Source organism: Oncorhynchus kisutch, linkage group LG10 (assembly GCF_002021735.2).
Source record: "Oncorhynchus kisutch isolate 150728-3 linkage group LG10, Okis_V2, whole genome shotgun sequence".
NCBI classification, from domain to species: Eukaryota; Metazoa; Chordata; class Actinopteri; order Salmoniformes; family Salmonidae; genus Oncorhynchus; species Oncorhynchus kisutch.
Window position 1 is genome coordinate 68,193,369 of NC_034183.2, and position 19,939 is coordinate 68,213,307.

Sequence of the window (19,939 nt, forward strand, 5' to 3'; positions counted from 1 at the left end):
ACATGGATTCTTGTTTGTCCTGAAGCCTCAGGGGCTAGGCTCAGCAATTAACCCTGAGATTTGAGGTAGTTGCTTTGTGTGTGTGCTTGGAGGACACATTTACAGCTATATTCCTTGGGCACATCGTCTGCTGACCATGTAGGCTCAAGATGACGTTATAAAATCAGATTTCATTAGTCGTCCCTAACTGCTGGTTTTGGTTTGGAAAATCCGCTCCTTGATCTGTGGCTAATTGTCAGGGGCAATTTATTACCTTGAGCAATACAAACAGGAGTCTTCCTGATGCACTTTCCATCAATAGATGTCCCTTGAGGTCCCAGAGAAAAGTAGTGTTTGAATGCTAGCAACTATCACATCAATTATAAGACCTGATCCAAAGATTTTTTTGGGGACTTCTCCACCAACATTTAATTGACTCCTTTTATACTTGTTTTTTGTTTGTTGCTTTTCTGTGAAAGAAGTAAAACAAAGACAACTGAAAAGTTAACCCTACAAACTAGCAAGACATTTTCTCTTCATAAAACTTGCTAAATCAATTTTTTTTTAACTCAGCCCACAAATTGTGACTGGAAGCAATGCATACATGTCCATTAAGTCTTTGTCTGAAGGTTGGGCAATCGACTTGCCCAGGAGAGGTTTAGATATATCATAGGGAAAGAGGTGACTCCCTCTGTCCCGAACTCCCCACCGCAGTCTCAAAATGAAGGAAAGGAAACCGGGGAAGAATGTAAACTAGGATTCAGCTGCTCCAACGGCCAACATCAGTGTCCTTGGTCCAGTCTGTCTTTCTGTGGGTTCATCCTGCTTCCACCAATACCCTTGGCTCACTGCAATCCTGATTGGCTATGAAGGGGAGTGGGGGGCCAGGTCTTCTGCTGTGTCCTCGAAGCTCATTGGGCTTTGGACAACACACCTCAATCGGTGAGGTTCTAACAGAGTTCCAGAGTTGGTGTTTTTCAAGATCACACTGACATCTAGGCTGTCTCTCAAATGACACCCTAGTCCCTATACAGTGCACTTCATTTGTCCATGTGGCTCTAGTCAAAAGTAGAGCACTGTATATGGAATAGGGTGTCTTTTGAGATAGCCCAGTAGACCTAGGCTAAAGACTACCACTATGGATGACCAGACAAACACCTTGGGGGGAGCTAGCTATCGCTCTGGAATGGGGCCGTTTAAGGAGAGAGGCTCTACAGGCAGGTGGAGAAGTGCCTCGATATGAAAACAAAATGGCATCAGTGAGGGGTGTTCATAGTGTTCTACTGTACAGGAAAGCCCCCTGTCCTTTCAGTGCAGATCTGTAGTGGGGGACATCCAATCCAGCGATAAGGGGAGGGGGGATAGCAACTGGCTGTAGTGGATGGGGTTGGGTGGGTGTTTGGTGGAGGAGGGGGAAGGGTGGGGCATCACACTGGCACTAGGGGAGGCGAAATGTCCAAAAGGGAGGGAACCCGGATAAAGGAGATGATACCTGCTGTACAATCGTGCAATGAGTTATTCTTTGCAGCAAAAGTCTGTGTTCAATGTGTAGGTGTACATGTGTCTGTAAAGCATAAAAAGGTTCAGTCAAACAAAGTTCAGTTCAGCTCAGCTCTCCATTCAGAAAAACTGCCAATTCTTTGTGCTGATCAGTCTGTCAGTTGAACGTAGAGGTGCTGCCACCCTCTGGCTGGACTGGTGATATCATAGCTGCTGCACGATGATGAGAGGGGGGAGATGGGGAACAGCTCTCAAAGCGGAGAGAGCGGCGGGGAGGGACGGATATGAGAATAACTCCAGTGATAGAGAGATGGACAGTAAAGGAGAAAGGAAGGTGCTGAAGGGACAACACGACAGCACTGGTTTTGGTATTCTGGTTCTGGCTGTGGTTGGTCAGGGGGAGGGGCTAGTAGAGGTCATGCAGGGGTTCGGAGGTGAAGGGTGACGAGGTCTTAACTCCCATAATGCATGGTGTTGCTAGGGATGGCCATGGGAGAGGCCATGGAGATGGCGGGTCCCCCATGGTGAACTGGTTGGTGACGGGATAATGCTGCTGCTGCTGGTTAGAGCTGCTGCTGCTGCTAGGACCTGATTGGCCAGTAGAAGCTCCTGGAGTGAGGGGGAGAAAATGGGAAGGAGAGAGTGGGAAAGAGTTATCACCCCCCCCCCCAGGTGCACGTTTTGGTTTTGCACTACAAATAATCAAAGCTCGATGAGTTCATTATTTAAATCAGGACCGAGTTTAGGAAACTCTTGTATAGTATATAAAGAGACGTACCCTGGACGATTCCGGTGCTCATGATGGAGCCCATCCTGGAGTGGGTGTGATTCACTATCCCTGTGTTCACTGAGGGCGGGAACAGAGGAAATAGTGAGACTATTAACGCACACACAAACGTGCAAACATACAGTCAGTCACACGGTCTGTGCTTGTCTGTCAGTCCATCAGTCCATAGTATCCTACCGAGGGGGATGAGGTTGTTGTGGGACACCGTCGAGCCGCTGCCCATGACTGTACTGAGGTCATAGGCTGTAGGCATCCCTGAGAGAGAGAGAGAGAGATGAAAGGGTGAGACAGGGAAGAGAGTGAGATGGGGAGGAGAGAGAACGAGAGAGATGGGGAGAGAAAGGGAGCGAAATGGGAGAAAAGCACAAGAGAAGCATAAGCATCCTCTCTTCTCACACACCGTTTTCCCCTCAGAGAGAGCATGCATCCCCCATCTATCAGCTGCTCTGTCAGCCTGATCTATTCTGTGATATCCCTACAGTTTAGTAAGACATTTGGTGGTGATGCTGTATGGATGCTTTTGCCTGAGATGCTATCATGGGTCAGATTGTGTTTGTATCGTCTGTGTGTTTACCTGACACAGCATTGTTCTGCCTCATGCAGTGTGTGTGTGGGTATGTCCTCTGTGTGTGTCCTCTACCAGTGTCCTCTATGTGTGTGTATTTACCTGACACAGCCATGCCCTGGCTCATGCTGTAGGCCCCCCCAGTGTTCCACATGGTCTCAGAGGGGGAGGTGTAGTGCGACCCAGGAGGGGGTGTGGGGGTGCTGCCTGTGTACCTACAAAAACACACACATACACAACAACATACACGCCATGAGAGGGCGCTCCCCTTCCCCCCTCGTTATCCTGAATGGCACAGGCCGAGGGCAGCGGAACAGACCAACTCACCTGAAAAAGGGGTTCTTCAAGTCCAGGAGGTTGCTGGACTTGGAGCCTGTCTGGTCCACTTGGGCGACAATACTGATGTCGTAACTTTGTCTGTGAGGAGGGAAGAGAGCCAGGGATTGGTATGGGAGGAGGTGAGAAGGGAGGTGGATAGATTAACACAGACCAACACAGACAGACAGAGAAGCACAGATTCAACAAGCACACATCTGTAATACACATATATATAGTGCTTTCGGAAGGTATTCAGACCCCTTGACGTTTTCCACATTTTGTTATAGATTAAAAAAATAAAAATTCTAAACACAATACCTCATAATGACAAAGCAAAAACAAGTCAGAAATTTTTCCTGATTTATATTATTTAAAAAAAACTGAAATATGACATTTACATAAGTATTCAAATCCTTTACTCAGTACTTTGTTGAAGCACCTTTGGCAGCAATTATAGCCTAGCCAATTATAGCCGACAACGTTGAGACAGCCTATAAGGAGGTCAGAGACCTGACTGTGCGGTGCAAGGAGAACAACCTCTCCCTCAATGTGATCAAGACAAAGGAGAGGATTGTGGACTACAGGAAAAGGAGGACTGAGCACACCCCCATTCTCATCGACGGGGCTGTAGTGGAGCTTCATGTTCCTTGGCATCCACATCACCAACAAACTAATATGGTTCAAGCACACCAAGGAAGTCGTGAAGAGGGCATGACAAAACCTATTCCCTCTCAGGAGGCTGAAAAGATTTGTCATGGGTCCTCAGATCCTCAAAAGGTTCTACAAACTGCCAGCTGCATCATCGAGAGCATCCTGACGGGTTGCATCACTGCCTGGTATGGCAACTACTTGGCCTCCGACTGCAAGGCACTACAGAGGGTAGTGCGTACGGCCCAGTACATCACTGGGGCTAAGCTGCCTGCCATCCAGGATCTCTATACCAGGCTGTGTCAGAGGAAGGCCCTAAAAATGTTCAAAGACTCCTGCCACCCTAGTCAGACTGTTCTCTCGGCTACCGCATGGCAAGCGGTACCGAAGCGCCAAGTCTAGGTCCAAGAGGCTTCTAAACAGCTTCTACCCCCAAGCCATAAGACTCCTGAACAGAATCAAATGGCTACCCAGACTATTTGCACCCCCTCCCCCTACACTGCTGCTAATCTGTTATTATCTATGCATAGTCACTTTAATAACTCTACCTATATGTACATATTACCTCAATTACCTTGACACAGGTGCCCCCACACATTGACTCTGTGCCGGTACCCCCTGTATATAGTCATTGTTATTTACTGCTGCTCTTTAATTATTAGTTCTTATGTCATACTTTTTTATTGGTATTTTCTTAAAACTGCATTGTTGGTTAAGGGCTTGTAAGTATGCATTTCACAGTAAGGTCTACCCCTGTTGAATTCGGCGCATGTGACAAATACAATTTGATATGATTTTCTGGTCTCTCCAGACATGTTTGATCGGGTTAAAGTCCGGACTCTGGCTGGGCACTCAAGGATATTCAGAGACTTTTCCCGAAGCCATGCCTGCGTTGTCTTGGCGGTGTGCTTAGAGTTGTTGTCCTGTTGGAAGGTGAACCTTCGCCTGAGTGCTCTAGAGCTGGTTTTCATCAAGGATCTCTCTGAACTTTGCTTTGTCTCGATCCTGACTGGTCTCCCAGTCCCTGCCTCTGAAAAACATCCCCACAGCATGATGCTGCCACTACCATGCCTCACCGTAGGGATGGTGCCAGGTTTCCTCCAGATGTAACACTTGGCATTCGGACCAAAGAGTTCAATCTTGGTTTCATCAGACCAGAGAATATTGTTTCTCATGGTCTAAGAGTCTTTTATCTGCCTTTTGGCAAACTCCTAGCGGGCTGTCATGTGCATTTTAATGAGGAGTGGCTTCCATCTGGCCACAACCATTAAGGCCTGATTGGTGGAGTGTTGCAGAGATGGTTGTCCTTCTGGAAGGTTCTCCCATCGCCACAGATGAACTCTGGAGCTCTGTCAGAGTGACCACCGGGTTCTTGATCACCTCCTTGACCAAGGCCCTTCTCCCCCGATTGCTCAGCTTGGCCGGGAGGCCAGCTCCAGTAAGAGTCTTGGTGGTTCCAAACTTCTTCCAATTTAAGAATGATGGAGGCCACTGTGTTCTTGGGGACCTTCAATGGTGCAGAAATGTTTTGGTACCCTTCTCCAGATCTGTGCCTCGACACTATCCTGTCTCGGAGCTCTACGGACAATTCCTTCAACCTCATGGCTTGGTTTTTGCTCTGACATGCACTGTCAACTGTGGGACCTTATATAGACAGGTGTGCCATTCCAAATCATGTCCAATCAATTGAATTTACCACAGGTGGACTCCAATCAAGTTGTATTAACAGCTCAAGGATGATCAATGGAAACAGGATGCATCTGAGCTCAATTTCGAGTCTCATAGCAAAGGGCCTGAATACTTATGGAAATAAGGTAAGTTTATGTATTTTAAATAAATTTGCAAACATTTCTACAAACTTGTTTTCGCTTTGTCATTATGGGCTGGTGTGTGTAAATTGCTGAGGATTTTTGTTATTTAATACATTTTAGAGTAAGACTATAACCTCACAAAATGTAGAAAAAGTCAAGGGATCTGAATACTTTCCAAAGGCACTGGGTAGCTCAAAGTATTGAGGCAGTGAGACATTTTGTTGTTTTGATACATGAGGTTGCAGACGCACATATCACCCACAACCCCCCACCCCACCAAATGCTAACCTCCCCTGTTATTGTAGTGGGGAGAGGTTAGCATGAGGTTACAGTGTAAACATGGAAGGAACCCTTACACTAACTTCCTCACTCATTATTTACGATTAATTCAGGATATTATGTAATCATGGTAGCATCCACAGTATTTAAAAACATTTTATTGTTATTTACAATAAAAGTGACTCAAAAATGACAATTCATTATTTACCATCAATTTCAATTGGGCACAAAATAATTGGAAACCATTTCTAAATGGTTCACCCGATATGAATGAAAATACCCTCAAATTAAAGCTGACAGTCTGCCCTTTATCCCTATAGTCATTGTATGAGGCAATTTTCTTTATAATTGTCGCTGTCCAAATACTTTTGGAGCTCACTGTATATCACCTACACACATTCATTCAGAACTGTCATAATATAACACAAGCCTGGGCCTAGAGGTGAATGGCAACACACTAACACCAAAGCCTCCCCTCCCCAACAGACTCCCAGTAGATCCCTCTACAGTCTCTCACCTCTTGTTGGCGATGAGCAGTGCTGTGCCGGAAAGTGTGTCTCCTGCCTTGGTGAAGAGGGGTGACTGGAGCAGACAACGGACCTGGTACCAGTGGGTCAGGGGCTCTGTGGGGGCTGTAGAGAGCCACACTGTCACCCTGCAGAGAGAGGGAGGGGGTTAGAGGTCATCCTACTCCAGTACAAGCATGGTCAGATATTCGGTAGGAACAGCCCTTTACAACTTATTGTGAAATGTTTCTATAGTGAATGTATTGTACTATATTGTATTGCTTTTAAGTTGTAGCCGCTTTCTGTCTTTGTGTTTATTACAATGTCTGTGAGAAAAAACAAGTGATGAAAGAAAAAGGAAAGTGACGGTGTAGCTGTAGTCAGGATCCATGTAGGTCAGGAGTCCTGGATCAAGTGATTTTACTTCAGCCCTGGTTAAGGCAGCTCAGGCCAACTTACATTGACCCCATGAACGCTACGTCGAACCAGAAGGCCAGGCCGTGCACCAGCCCTGAGTGCATCATATGGAACTTAAAGGGAATCTCTATCCTGAACGAGAGAGCGAGAGAAGGGAAGGCGAGAGGGAAAGAGAGAAAAGAGTGGGATAAGTGTTAGTCTAGTTAAAGGGGCAATCAGCTGTTGCTACACCCATTTTTTTTACTTAAAAATTAATGATATATACCCATTATGTCTTGAAGAATATAACTTATAAATACCTCATGAGCTTAGTTCAACTCCCGTACCCCATCAGAACCCAAAATATAAGTTTGTTTTACTTCAATGTTTGTAAACAAAGTAAATGTAAACAATATATATATCATCAAAACATGGTTAAAATTATAATGTTGATATCATGGATGGTCAGTCCTTGCATCCATAGCTCAGTCTATGAATGTGAGAGTGGTAACATTTCTCCAGCCCCATCCTTCAGCTTTTTACATAAAGAAGGACGGGGAATTCGCTTTGTTATTGTTTCTACTGCTGATTGCTGCTTTAAGGTTATTTTTAGACACTAGAAGGAATTATGTAGTATTTTTGCTGATGTAGAAAATTCTAAATCGGAAGTAGCCCCATATTAGAGAAGTAGGACATCCCTACATTTAGTAACATGCATCTACGCATCTCAATTCTCAACTCAATCTATAAATAACAATTCAATAATAAATATATGAGGGAATAACAGACACAGACAGACGACACACAGACCTGTACAAATCCTCCTCTTTGGCCTCCAGGAAGTTGACTGTGTATTTGACAGACTTGGCCATCAAGATACGGATATCAAATGTGTCCTGAGAGGGGGGGGGGGGGGGGGGGGGGGGGGGGGGGGGGGGGGGGGGGAGAGAGAAAAAGGAGGAAGGAGAGAGATGGGGAAGAGGAAAGCAAGAGTATTCAGGTAAGTCCCAGTGAGGTAGAAATGTTTTATGGCAGCATTGGCTAGAGTGGGTACGGAGACGGTCTATGCCTTAATTTAACGATCTAGAACAGAGGCTGTACCCAGAACCAGGGGTGTATCGCTTTAACTGTCATGGTTTCTACTGTGTTATTGACTTGTTAATTGTTTACTCCATGTGTAACTCTTTGTTGTCTGCTCACACTGCTATGCTTTATCTTGGCCAGGTCGCAGTTGCAAATGAGAACTTGTTCTCAACTAGCCTACCTGGTTAAATAAAGGTGAAATAAATAAAAAATGGTATCCTCCAGGCAATATCAGAAGATAGGTGTTCAAGAGTCAGACATACAACTGAGAATTCTACGTACCACAATGGGCTGGCGAAAGTACTCATCCACCGCTGCTCCTCGCAGGGCTGAGAGGTCCACACCATGGAAGGAAGGCTGGTACCTGAATGAGAGAGAGAGAGATTCATCATCAACTCAATCCCATCAACTACAGCATCCCAATGAAAAGTGACTGATATCTCCGTACATTCACTGCTTCTTCTCTTGCCATTTCCCCCCTCCGTCCCGCCAACCCCATCCTTCCTCCTACTCCCCATTTCTCTCCTCCGTCCCCTCCTACTCCCCGTTTCTCCCCTCCTACTCCCCGTTTCTCCCCTCCTACTCCCGTTTCTCCCCTCCTACTCCCCGTTTCTCCCCTCCTACTCCCCGTTTCTCCCCTCCCTCCCCGTTTCTCTCCTCCCTCCCACTCCCCGTTTCTTCCCCTCCTACTCCCCATTTCTCCCCTCCTACTCCCCATTTCTCCCCTCCCTCCCCTCCTACTCCCCGTTTCTCCCCTCCTACTCCCCGTTTCTCCCCTCCTACTCCCCGTTTCTCCCCTCCCTCCCTTCTACTCCCCATTTCTCCCCTCCCTCCCCTTCTACTCCCCATTTCTCCCCTCCCTCCCCTTCTACTCCCATTTCTCCCCTCCTACTCCCAGTTTCTCCCCTCCTCCCTGCTACTCCCCATTTCTTTCTCCCCTCCTACTCCCGTTTCTCTCCTCCCTCCCCTCCTACTCCCCGTTTCTCCCCTCCCTCCCCTTGCTACTCCCCATTTCTCCCCTCCCTCCCCTCCTACTCCCCATTTCTCCCCTCCCTCCCCTCCTACTCCCCGTTTCTCCCCTCCCTCCCCTCCTACTCCCGTGTTTCTCCCCTCCCTCCCCTCTACTCCCTGTTTCTCTCCTCCCTCCCCTCCTAACTCCCCGTTTCTCCCCGTTTCTTCTCCCTCCTCCTACTCCCCGTTTCTCCCCTCCTACTCCCCGTTTCTCTCCTCCCTCCCCTCCTACTCCCCGTTTCTCCCCTCCTACTCCCCATTTCTCCCCTCCCTCCCCTTCTACTCCCGTTTCTCCCCTTCTACTCCCCGTTTCTCCCCTCCTACTACTCCCCGTTTCTCCCCTCCCTCCCCTTCCTACTCCCCATTTCTCCCCTCCATACTCCCCTTTCTCTCCTCCTCCCCTCCTACTCCCCTCCTCCCCATTTCTCCCCCTCCCTCCCACCTTCTACTCCCATTTCCTCCCCTCCTCCTCCCCGTTTCCTCCCCTCCCTTCCGCCCTCCCCCCCTTCCTTCTCCCCTCCTACTCCCCTTTCTTGCTCCCCTCCTACTACTTACCCGTTTCTCTCCTCCCTCCCCTCCTACTCCCGTTTCTCTTCTATCTTCTCGCTCCTACTCCCCGTTTCTTTTCTCCCCTCCTACTCCCAGTTTCTCCCCTCCTACTCCCCGTTTCTCCCCTCACTACTCCGACTCCCACTCCCCTTCCCCGTTTTTCTGTTTCTTCGTTCTTCCCCTCCTACCCCCATTTCTCTCCTCCCTCCCCTCCTACTCCCCGTTTCTGCCCCTCCCCTCCCCTCTACTCCCCGTTTCATCCTGTTCTTTCCTCCCTCCTACTCCCCGTTTCTCACCCTCCTACTCCCCGTTTCTTCTTCTTCCTCTCTCCTCCACTCCCCTCCTACTCCCCGTTTCTTCTCCCCCTCCTACTCCCCCGTTTCTCCCCTCCTACTCCCCGTTTCTCTCCTCCCTCCCCTCCTACTCCCCGTTTCTCCCCTCCTACTCCCCGTTTCTCTCCTCCCTCCCACTCCCCGTTTCTCTCCTCCCTCCCCTCCTACTCCCCGTTTCTCCCCTCCTACTCCCCGTTTCTCCCCTCCTACTCCCCTCCTACTCCCCGTTTCTCCCCTCCTACTCCCCGTTTCTCCCTGTTTCTCTCCTCCCTCCCCTCCTACTCCCTATTTCTCTCCTCCCTCCCCTCCTACTCCCTGTTTCTCTCCTCCCTCCCCTCCTACTCACCAGAAGTTGGCCTTGGTGAACTGCTCCATGTAGAGCTGTTCGTCTGTGAAGGGGGCCAGGTGCACGTCACCGATGGTGGGGAACATTTTACCTGTGATACACACGAAGTCAGTTAATGATGGTACAATCACCAGTGGTTAGTCATGATGAATGTCTCGGTTTTAAAATGTAGACTTTAATATTATTTACTGCTTGGGCTTCAAAATAATCTTCAGACCTTTTGACATTTTCTCCCTTTCTCCTTCCCCCCTACTTTACCCCTTTCTATGCTCTCCCTCCAACCTTCCCTCTGTCTTACCACTAGGCTTGAGGAACTTCTTGGCGTGGAGGTAGCTCTCCAGCATCCTCTCGTTGAAGAGCATGTAGCCCATGGGCTCTGAGATGATGATGTCCACCTGCTCAGGTAGCGTAACCTCCTCTACTTTACCAGGGATCACCACCACACGGTCCCCCAGACGGTTAGTGTTCACCAGGACCTAGTGGAGGGGACACCAGAGGGTTAGTGTTCACCAGGACCTAGTGGAGGGGACACCAGAGGGTTAGTGTTCACCAGGACCTAGTGGAGGGGACACCAGAGGGTTAGTGTTCACCAGGACCTAGTGGAGGGGACACCAGAGGGTTAGTGTTCACCAGGACCTAGTGGAGGGGACACCAGAGGGTTAGTGTTCACCAGGACCTAGTGGAGGGGACACCAGAGGGTTAGAGTTCACCAGGACCTAGTGGAGGGGACACCAGAGGGTTAGAGGTCACCAGGACCTAGTGGAGGGGACACCAGAGGGTTAGAGTTCACCAGGACCTAGTGGAGGGGACACTAGGGGGTTAGAGGTCACTCGGACCTAGTGGAGGGTTAGTGTGTGTGTGTGTGTATTAGAGTGAGGCTGATACATCTGCCAGATTTATGGCTACATAGCATGTCAAGAAGAGGATAGGGTTTGAGCAGGGGTGGTTTGTCAAAATCAATTTGCGGGCCAGAAAAAGTGCAGTTAATTGGAAATATATAGGTCACTTAATTGACAGTTTAGTGTGTGTTACCTCTGCATGCTGGGCCATGGTGCTGGCCTCCACAGCGTAGACCTTCCTGGCCCCAGCCTGAGCAGCAAAGAACGACAGAATCCCAGAACCACAGCCCACATCCAACACCACCTAGAGAGAGAGGAATGGACTAATTCTTCCCTGATAAAGACATCAATGAAATCCAGCAGTGTCTACTGCCCAAACCAATTAAACAATAGTTTAGCTTCAAATACAGCAAAGGACTCAATTCAGAACAAGCTATATTTAAGTCCCAGGACAGTGCATCAGTACCTTGTCCTTGAAGTCAGTGTGGTTCTGGAGGATGGCCCTCTGATAGGTTCCTGTCCTGACGTAGTCCTGCATCATGTTCTGCTGCTGGGAGAGGTAGCCATAGAACTGGAAGAGTGGAGGAGAGAGAGAAAACAAGGGAGTGAGAGGAAAATAAAGTGACAGAACAGCTTATTTTTCATGAGGTGTTTTAATATTGTCACTGAGCTAATAAAGGTTGGAATAAATGATTTATTGCAATGCATGGCAGATTCTGCGTGTGCACCTGGAAGTACTGTACTGCGGATGATTCCTCTGTCCTGTCGCTGAAGACCGACTGCTCTCCACTGTGGCCGCGGCAGTTCTTCAGGAGGTTATAGAACGATGAGAACTCTGAGGAGATCGTCATAACAGGTTATAAGCAGGACAAATCAGACATTAGTTATAAAATGGTCATAAGCCAGTCATAATGGGGAGAAATCAAACAAACAATAATAATAATAATAACCAATTATAACAGTTCACAAGGATGACAGAGGCAAGACAAGTATGAACTAGGCGTAGGCGTGTTGCCGTAGAGAGCCCCCTCTAGTAATTGAATAGGATATGTCATAATCTCTCTCAGTTTTTCAAAACTAGGGACACAAACAATAAGAATCTCTTTATGAGGACAGGAACATGTGCTCTAGGACAGGGAGTCAAAGACACACAGGAGACAGAGGGTCAATGACAGCGACAGATATAGCTTACTGGCAGGCAGTCAAAGACAGACAGAAAAAACATACAGACAATGACAGCATTCTCTGAGACAGAGCGGTGGTGGTTGCCGGGGGTTAGCTACCTGCAGGTGAGGTGAACTGTAGCAGGACGCTGTTGCAGCCCAGCGTGATGATGAACGACTGTTTCCCCACGCGACTGCACTCTGTGTCCCTGGAGACCGAACACTTAAACACACATGTCTCCTCTGCTGTGAGAGGAGTCATACAATAGTTAGGGCCCAGCAACACTCCTACAACAGGTAATTCATGGAATAAGCGTGGCACAGGAGTACGTGGCTTACCGTAGGTCACACAACATGAAGAACAACATGCTAACAGAACTGGCCTGATCACACACAGCGCTTTATTGACTCAATTAGCATTAAAGCATCTCAACCATAGCAGCAAGCAAAGAGCTATTTTTAACCTCCTTTAGCAGAGGGAAAGTCAGTAATTTCTTCTATTGAAGCTATTTCACACACACTCCTGGATGATTAAGATGACAGTTTTAAAGACTGGATATGTGAAAGCAATATATTGGCATGGTAGGTCTAGTGCTGTGCCCGCATGGCAGTGAGATAATCTGTGGTTTAATCCAGCAGTTGTGATGGGATTAAGACTAGCGCTGTTACTTAGATTAGCCAGATGCAGCATGTTTTATTAACAGACCAAACTAGCGACTGACACTGGATTAACCTGCAATAAATATGAGAGCGGGAGTGTGTGTGTTGCTTAACAAGTGTGTGTTCGATGCAAGGGCTGAGAGATAGAGTGCATGCTTTAAAATATGTAGGCTACAACCATCTCCCTCCACTAGACCTGGCCTGTCTACAAGGCCCACAGCTGAACATTGTGGGAAATGACAATGACAGATGGGGGACAAGGACTGTCACTATAAACATGTTACAGATATGGAACAACCAGATGATAGTCATGTCAATGTTCTAACAGGATAATGTCAGGTCATAATAGACACTTGTCAAAGTGAAGAGCAAAATTGTGCTATTTTTGCTGGGCCAAGGCATTGCCCCTCATGGACAATGTAAATACACCCATTCCAGCACGATACAGACATTACTAGTGTGCTGTGTTTGATTGAGGTGCTTTTGTGTCTATAATAAAGCAGAAATAAAATGATTGTGTGGCAAGACACTGAGGTTATTTTTCCAAGTGGAAAACATAAAATTGGTCAGATTACTTTAGACTCAGTCGTGCTGGTCTATGTAGCAATTCAATCGGGAGTTCATTCCTGCCTGGTGTGGAAACATTTATCTTCCATCATCATGGGAATGTTGGAAGAGGAAACGGCTGTGGGGCCTATGGACCGGACCAGGCAATCACACATATCAGAAAGGTTTGATAGGACACCTTGAAAAACACCCTGCCACACACACATTTATACTTTCCCCACAGCCCAAGCTTGACTGTATCAAAACTAGGGACATCACGGCTTCTTGAAAGGGACATCCCATCTGTGCCTCACAGTGTAACAAAAGCTGCATGCGCTCAGCGCGAGCACACAAGTGATCGACAGGGGAGTAGGGAGGTGGGGGACTAGCTGGCTATTGTTCAGGGGAGAACAAAGATGAATAACTAATACGAGCCTGGTTTAGCTCATCGAAACACAAGGACCCATATTTAGCCTTTAAAAAAAAACTATTTCGTTTATCGATATTTATTCACTCAACTAGGCATCTACAGTAGATTAGATAACCATAAAGTAGCACGCGCGAGCCATCGGGGTTAGCTTGCTTGTTTGCACCGCTACTAGTATGATCTGTGCGCAAAGACGACGTTCCGAAACAAAACACACTTTTAAGATACCCATCTCAAAGGGTTTAATGTTATCTAACTAGCTAATAAAGAGGGCAATGCTCATATGACGCAGTTTGTTTTAACTGTTAGAACTCTGTGGCATTAAGGGCAAACCATTGCGTAGTATGGCTGATAGCTTATTGGGGCAAAAATGAAAGAGCACGTTAACATGTCAATTAGCTTTGGCTATCTACGTCAATGTGTAGCGAGCTGAAATGCAATCATTGAAATGCAATCTGGCGCTAAATTGTTAGCAAGTTTATATTAGTAAACAGGGTAGGTATCTAATGTGCTTGGTCACACTTAGCTTGCTGTCCTGGAAACGTCTCGTGTGAGCTAAAACTGACTACTTCGCATTAAATTAATACTTTAAAGAATATTCCTCAAGACAAATAGATAGTTAAGAAAAAACGTGGTCCACAAGCCACGAAATGAGCGCAGTAAGCTTGCTAAAGCTAACCACCTATAGTTAGCTAAGCTACCAACAGTGCGCTGTCGTGGTGCTGGAGAAGTAACCTTAGCTAACTAAGTTATGCTAGCTAATAGCGATAAGCGAAAACAACAGTCCCCATTACGTTGGATTCTATAGGTGGAACCAGTCGGTTTTGAAGTGGAACCCGCACACACGTGCAAGACCAGGAACTCGCATCTGTTAGCTAGCTATCTTTTTAGCATTGAGCTCTGGCTAGTTAGCCAGGGTAATGTCAGTTAACAAGGAGCCCAGGCCGAACCGGGATATGGAAGAGCTGTCTCAAGTCCACTCACCGTTGGAGAGGTTGATCAGGGCCGCGTCCTGTGTGGCTTTCACCTCCAGTCGTAGAGGCTGCTGCTCGGAGTGACGCTGTATTTCTCCGTTTGCGTCTCCGATAGAGAGGAGCCGCACGCCGGGAAACACCGACACCGCCATCTTCGATCTGTGGGAAGAGACAGCTCACTGTGGCCTCACATCCAGCGTTGGACGTGCACTCACGACAGGAAACGGGATACACACAGCTCTACTGCCACTCTGTGGCCGAGAGGCAAACTGCTTAGTGCAAATACAGTAGACTGTACTGACTTCTGTTGTCACTGCTGTACACTGTTTCAGCAAAGACAGTACAGTTAGTTGGACAAAGAGAGAAATAGGGGATCTTGAATAATAATTTGAATTAAATAAAAATGTCAGACTGTCAGCCAGGCTGCGTTTCGTATCCTGGTCTGTTAAATCTGTGTGAATAATATTGGTTCTGCTGTGTAACATGTCATGCAGCAAGTACCAAAACCTACAACTTTGGGCAGTGGCTAAATACAGTTTATCTGGCAGACTATTGGCAAATATGCACTGGTATTGCTTGAGCAGCATTCTATGTGACAGGGATGAGCAAGTCTGGTCCACGGGGGCCTGAGTGCATGTCTGTTGTCTTGTTCTCTCCAAATCAGCATCTGATTTATAAACCAGGTATGGCATCAGTGGATTAATTAAGTGCCAGGCGAAAGAGAAAAGCAGCAGACACTCAGGTCCCTGCAGGACAGGAGTTGCCTACCCCTGATTCTGTTGTGTGTTCTGGCCAGTCAGCTTAAGGGGCCCAACTCTTAACAAACTCCTTGATAAAACATGAGACTCAAGGAGATGTTGAAGGTGAAATTATACATTTTATTAAATTATTCAGTCAATACATGTCACGGTACCATTCTAAGACAAATACACACAAAAGAAACATTAAGGCACAACAGGATGACAGTGTTTTCCACATCCATCCACCAGAGCATTTCAGTGACTAATATTTGTAAAAAGAGGTGCTCTGCTTTCCCCATGCATTATGGACACTGTAGTCCTCAAAGGTTCTCTGTTCACTTTATTATAACGTCAGAGGAATTCAGAGCTCAGTCTCTGTCACCATAGTGAAAAGAGCTTCCTCCATCTCCTTTCCTGCATGGCCACTGATTTGAAAGGACTTGGTAGGCAAGACTAATAGTACTGTGAAAATCTATGTAGGCCTAGTCCTTTCACCTATCAGTGGTCAAGTCTGAGGACATTATTGAAGACATGTTTCTGGGTATTGGAACATGTTGAAGGGCTGTTCTCCAGTTTTTAGCAACACTTCATGTTGTAATAAGAACACAGTATGGTTCCTAAACATTACTCATTCTCTTGTGTTGTTTTTCAACTTCTTCAGGTCCTCTTTAAGTGTTTCTGATTAATCAAGTGGGAAAGTAAATGCAGATTTTGGCCTCAACCTGGTCTCGTGTTAAAACCGGGGCATTTAAATTACCAGAGGTTTGGCACATACTAAGGCACATTAGTTTGAAGCAGAACGCAAAGAGTAAAAGGTAAAAGGGGTGGGGAACCTGAAAAATGACTTTAAACCATTTAGAATGTGTCCTTACTTTAAGGTAGATGCACCAATGGAGTAGCAGTCTCCTTCCACTGAGTGTCCTGAGATCAGGCTTATTTATAATGATGATACACAGCAATTATACTTATCTATAGTGTCAGTACAGTAATCCTAATATTCTTGTTATGATCCTTCATATCATTATTCTGATGTTGACTGAGCAACACCACAAAACCAGCATTGAAACAGATCTTTTGCATGACCTGAGTTTGAGATCTCTATATGCCAACACCCATAAGAAATCTCTAACATCTGAGTCACTCTTTTCAAGACATAGTAACACCATTTTCTTTTGAATTAAATTTTGCATCACAGTGGTTTAACTGTCAACTGAGGATCTTAACAGTGTAGTCGAGTGTTTAAAACATGAGAATGCGTGCAAAATTTCTGTCAAAAGACTAAATTCTCTTGAGGCTCATGGAGTCACCACACTTTTAGCAGAGAATCATAAATGACACTTATTGAAATGCTTCACAATTTCATCTGACAAAAATCACAGTGACAGTGTTAAGGCGAGTTTGTGTGGAACTTTGCATTGTGTTTGCAACCAACTGAGCACCATTTTGAAAAACAAGCTCTGAGATCAAACTCGGGTGTAATATCTTGTAGTGTGTTGAACATAGCTTCACAACATTGATACGGTAGGCTATACTCATGTAATGGCACTGGGTCAACCACTTTAAAAGACTCACCAACAACAATGTGTAAACCCTAATACAGTTCAATTTCACTTTGAGTAAAATAAAAGTAACAAAAGGTAGAGACTACAGGGAGAGACTGACATATTTATACTTTGAGGAGTGCTTTCATTCTAATGATCTCAACACAGAAAGGACTGCACATTTTATCCTTATTGTGCTGTAGAACAGCACAGAACACATGTCAAAACTCACTCAGCATAGGGTTAATGCTTGTGATTGTGTTCTGGCCTTGAGGTCTTCAGTGACTGGACGTGGTGGGGAAGGGTGTAGGAAAGGCATCCTTGGGGAATGTTCAGACGTGTTTTACAAGCCTCCATCATCATCATCGCCTGCGGTGAGAAAGCATAGAGTCCGATCAGATCACTGGCACAGGAGTTAGATGAGATATGGCTGCTATTGGTTACATTCTCTTTGTAACAATCAAAGCCAGAAGGGTCAAAGGTTAGCAAACAGAGAGAGAAAAGGAGAGTGAGGAACAGGTAGATGGAAGGTAGAGAAAGAAAGCAGGACAGAAAGAGACAGAGAGAGAGAGAGAGAGAGAGAGAGAGAGTGTGTGTGTCCATGCACGTGTGTTTGTGAGAGAAAGAGACAGAAGAGAGAGATAGAGAGGGAGTTAGTTGAAGCCTACTCTACCACATCAGACTGTCATCTCACCTCAGAAGAGGGCGCAGGACTTGGGGGGTCTGAAGGGGTTGTCGCTGGAGGGCACCCCCATGAGGAGAGGGTCTTTATGGGCGTTCTGCAGGCAGAAGGTCTTCAGGTCCCCTGCTGCCTGGGACACCTGAGAGTGGAAACAGAGACACTGTCAGTTCCATTATACTTTAATTCTGTGTCATAAAGGCTACATAAGACTGCTGTAAAGATGACATATCAATGTCATAGGCATTCATGAGAACGAGTCATCATTGACAGTGACAGCGTTTTCTATAAAGAAGTTCCAAGTAAATTGAGCTCAATCCTGCTTTACTTAGCTTCTACTTGTTTTAACTCAGCTTTTCAAGAGAGACCTGGTCCACACATCAATAAATAGAAGGGCCAACACTTTCACTCTGCCACAATACTCCTACTGATACTCAGTTTAATGAACCTAAAGTAATATGCTCCAAGCTCACACTGTGAGAGAAACTGAGCAATGATCAGCTATTTTCCTAAAGTCCCTACCTAGGACTTGACTCAGCAATAGCATAATGATCTGGTACTTTACTAGAGGGTTGTTTCATGGGTGAAGTCTATAACAGTTGTCATAACATTGTAATAACATTGTCCCCATTAACACAAGATGGCACTTTAGGACCAAGTCACAAATGGGCTATGCATTGAGTTTATTATTTATCTAGTTAGTTGATAATATGGTATAAACGTATTTCATAGGCTATAGATAAAATCCTATATTTTTTCTGCATTCTCATATGCCCTTCAAAGCTTGAGTGCTACAGGGTGGTTTAAGGTCTGCGGATTAATCTGGCTTTCTCCTCTAAAAGGAGTAATTTGGCCAACAATCGCACTACTGTCACAGCCACAATCAACAAAGGCCACCACTGTGCTGCACCATTCGCGGAAACTAACCTACGAGCTGTTTGCTTTCTCCGGACAACACAGCCTACTCCAGGAAATCTTCATATTTCACACGATTAACTTAGAGCACAATTAACAGCAAATCGTTAACTTCTAAATATATCATAAATACATCCATTCAAAACGGCGTTAAACTAAGTGAAGAGCTGAGGAGTAGCCTAGACTTACCATAACACCTATGCATACAGCAATACTAGAACCGCATTATAATCTTACGTTTTTCTTTCGGTAACATGACAGGTGAAAGGCGGCGCTCGATTGAGCACGTCAATTTACGGGCTACTCCGTTAGTCTACGGGACAGCGCTCCAGTTAGTTACAATTCTGCAAACAGATGGCATAGTTCCAGTGGAACAGCATTTTGTAACAAATAACGCGATGCTTCCCATAAAATAGTCAAACTTGACATAATATATAGCTTTTCAATAGTTACCAAAGGGCCATGTTGACAAGTCAGCCAGTCACACCAAATGCAGAACAGTTTTTGATCAGTCTTTCTGAATGTAATGTCTTTACCTTGATTCTGCGAACACTCGCCTCTAGGCGAAGTTGTTTTACCACCTTCTGAGCGATAACCAAGTTGCTGCTGTTTGCGCTGTTATTCGACATGTCTGCGAGGTCTGTCCAACGGCCAAGTGAAAGTGTCCGGCTATCACTTGAAAGAACGATATTTTCTGATGAGGCCGCTGCGACTCAAGTGCTCCCCCTCTCTCTGAAAAAACGCACCGCTTTTTTTAACGCAATGTTCTCCCCACTGCTTTCAGAATGGCCCCTAATTAAAGATGGTTATCAGTAGAGGCACTTATGTGTACATGTAAAAAACAACAACAACATAATAATAATAGATCAGTCAGTTAAACAAATGATTGGGCTATTTTCTGAAAATTAAATGTTCCTTTGGGTTTTATATTGTGTCGCCAATAATACACTGGTTTCTAGGCCTACAGTAGGCTTTGGTGAAGTAAATCAAAGGAAACGTATTTTATTAGAATGGTCTTGGCGCTCTTTTGTATAAAGAAACTTTTTTCTAAACAACCCCAGAACCACGAGGATATCATTAGCGAAATACAGTCTCGTCATGTGCTCCTTTTTAAAAATGTTTATTTATAGAGACCCCCATCTACAATGTCACGAGTTTTGGCTCTTCAACACACATTTCTATATTTTAATGACATTTAATTTTAAACTTTAATCGTCACATTATTATTCAATAGTATAATTATTTATATAACAAGTAGGCTTTTGTATTTTAAAAATAGTCGGTATCTAAAAACTATTAAGGCAACGATAAGCAATACTGTAGTATTATGTTAGTGGATTTTTCT

The 19,939-nt window shown here is 45.7% G+C and overlaps 2 protein-coding genes across 2 annotated transcripts; both read right to left on the reverse strand.

Annotated features, from left to right (window-relative positions):
• Positions 1-378: 378 nt before the first annotated feature.
• LOC116375935 (histone-arginine methyltransferase CARM1-like) lies at positions 379-14,944 on the reverse strand. The gene is given in 17 exon segments (XM_031834901.1): positions 379-2,002; positions 2,005-2,088; positions 2,258-2,326; positions 2,444-2,521; positions 2,934-3,046; positions 3,159-3,248; positions 6,405-6,542; positions 6,853-6,942; positions 7,600-7,685; positions 8,155-8,236; positions 10,111-10,201; positions 10,409-10,586; positions 11,143-11,253; positions 11,416-11,520; positions 11,678-11,784; positions 12,233-12,358; positions 14,730-14,944. Coding segments are annotated over 17 exon segments (1,761 nt in total). The 5' UTR covers positions 14,872-14,944; the 3' UTR covers positions 379-1,931.
• A 632-nt stretch (positions 14,945-15,576) lies between these two features.
• Positions 15,577-19,317, reverse strand: LOC109893594 (guanine nucleotide-binding protein G(I)/G(S)/G(O) subunit gamma-5-like). The gene is made up of 3 exons (XM_020486861.2): positions 19,131-19,317; positions 17,695-17,821; positions 15,577-17,369 (listed from the first exon to the last, which is right to left on the reverse strand). The coding sequence occupies exons 1-2, from the start codon at positions 19,221-19,223 to the stop codon at positions 17,696-17,698; spliced, it is 219 nt and encodes a 72-aa protein (XP_020342450.2). The 5' UTR covers positions 19,224-19,317; the 3' UTR covers positions 15,577-17,369; position 17,695.
• Between the last annotated feature and the right edge of the window lie 622 nt (positions 19,318-19,939).

Bases quoted from the DNA above. Each gene is read 5' to 3' on its own strand.
- LOC109893594 (XM_020486861.2), bottom strand. From the start codon at position 19,223: ATGTCGAATAACAGCGCAAACAGCAGCAACTTGGTTATCGCTCAGAAG. The intron at 17,822-19,130 runs GTAAAGACATTA...TTCCACTCTCAG, and splicing joins CGAGTGTTCGCAGAATCAAG to GTGTCCCAGGCAGCAGGGGA.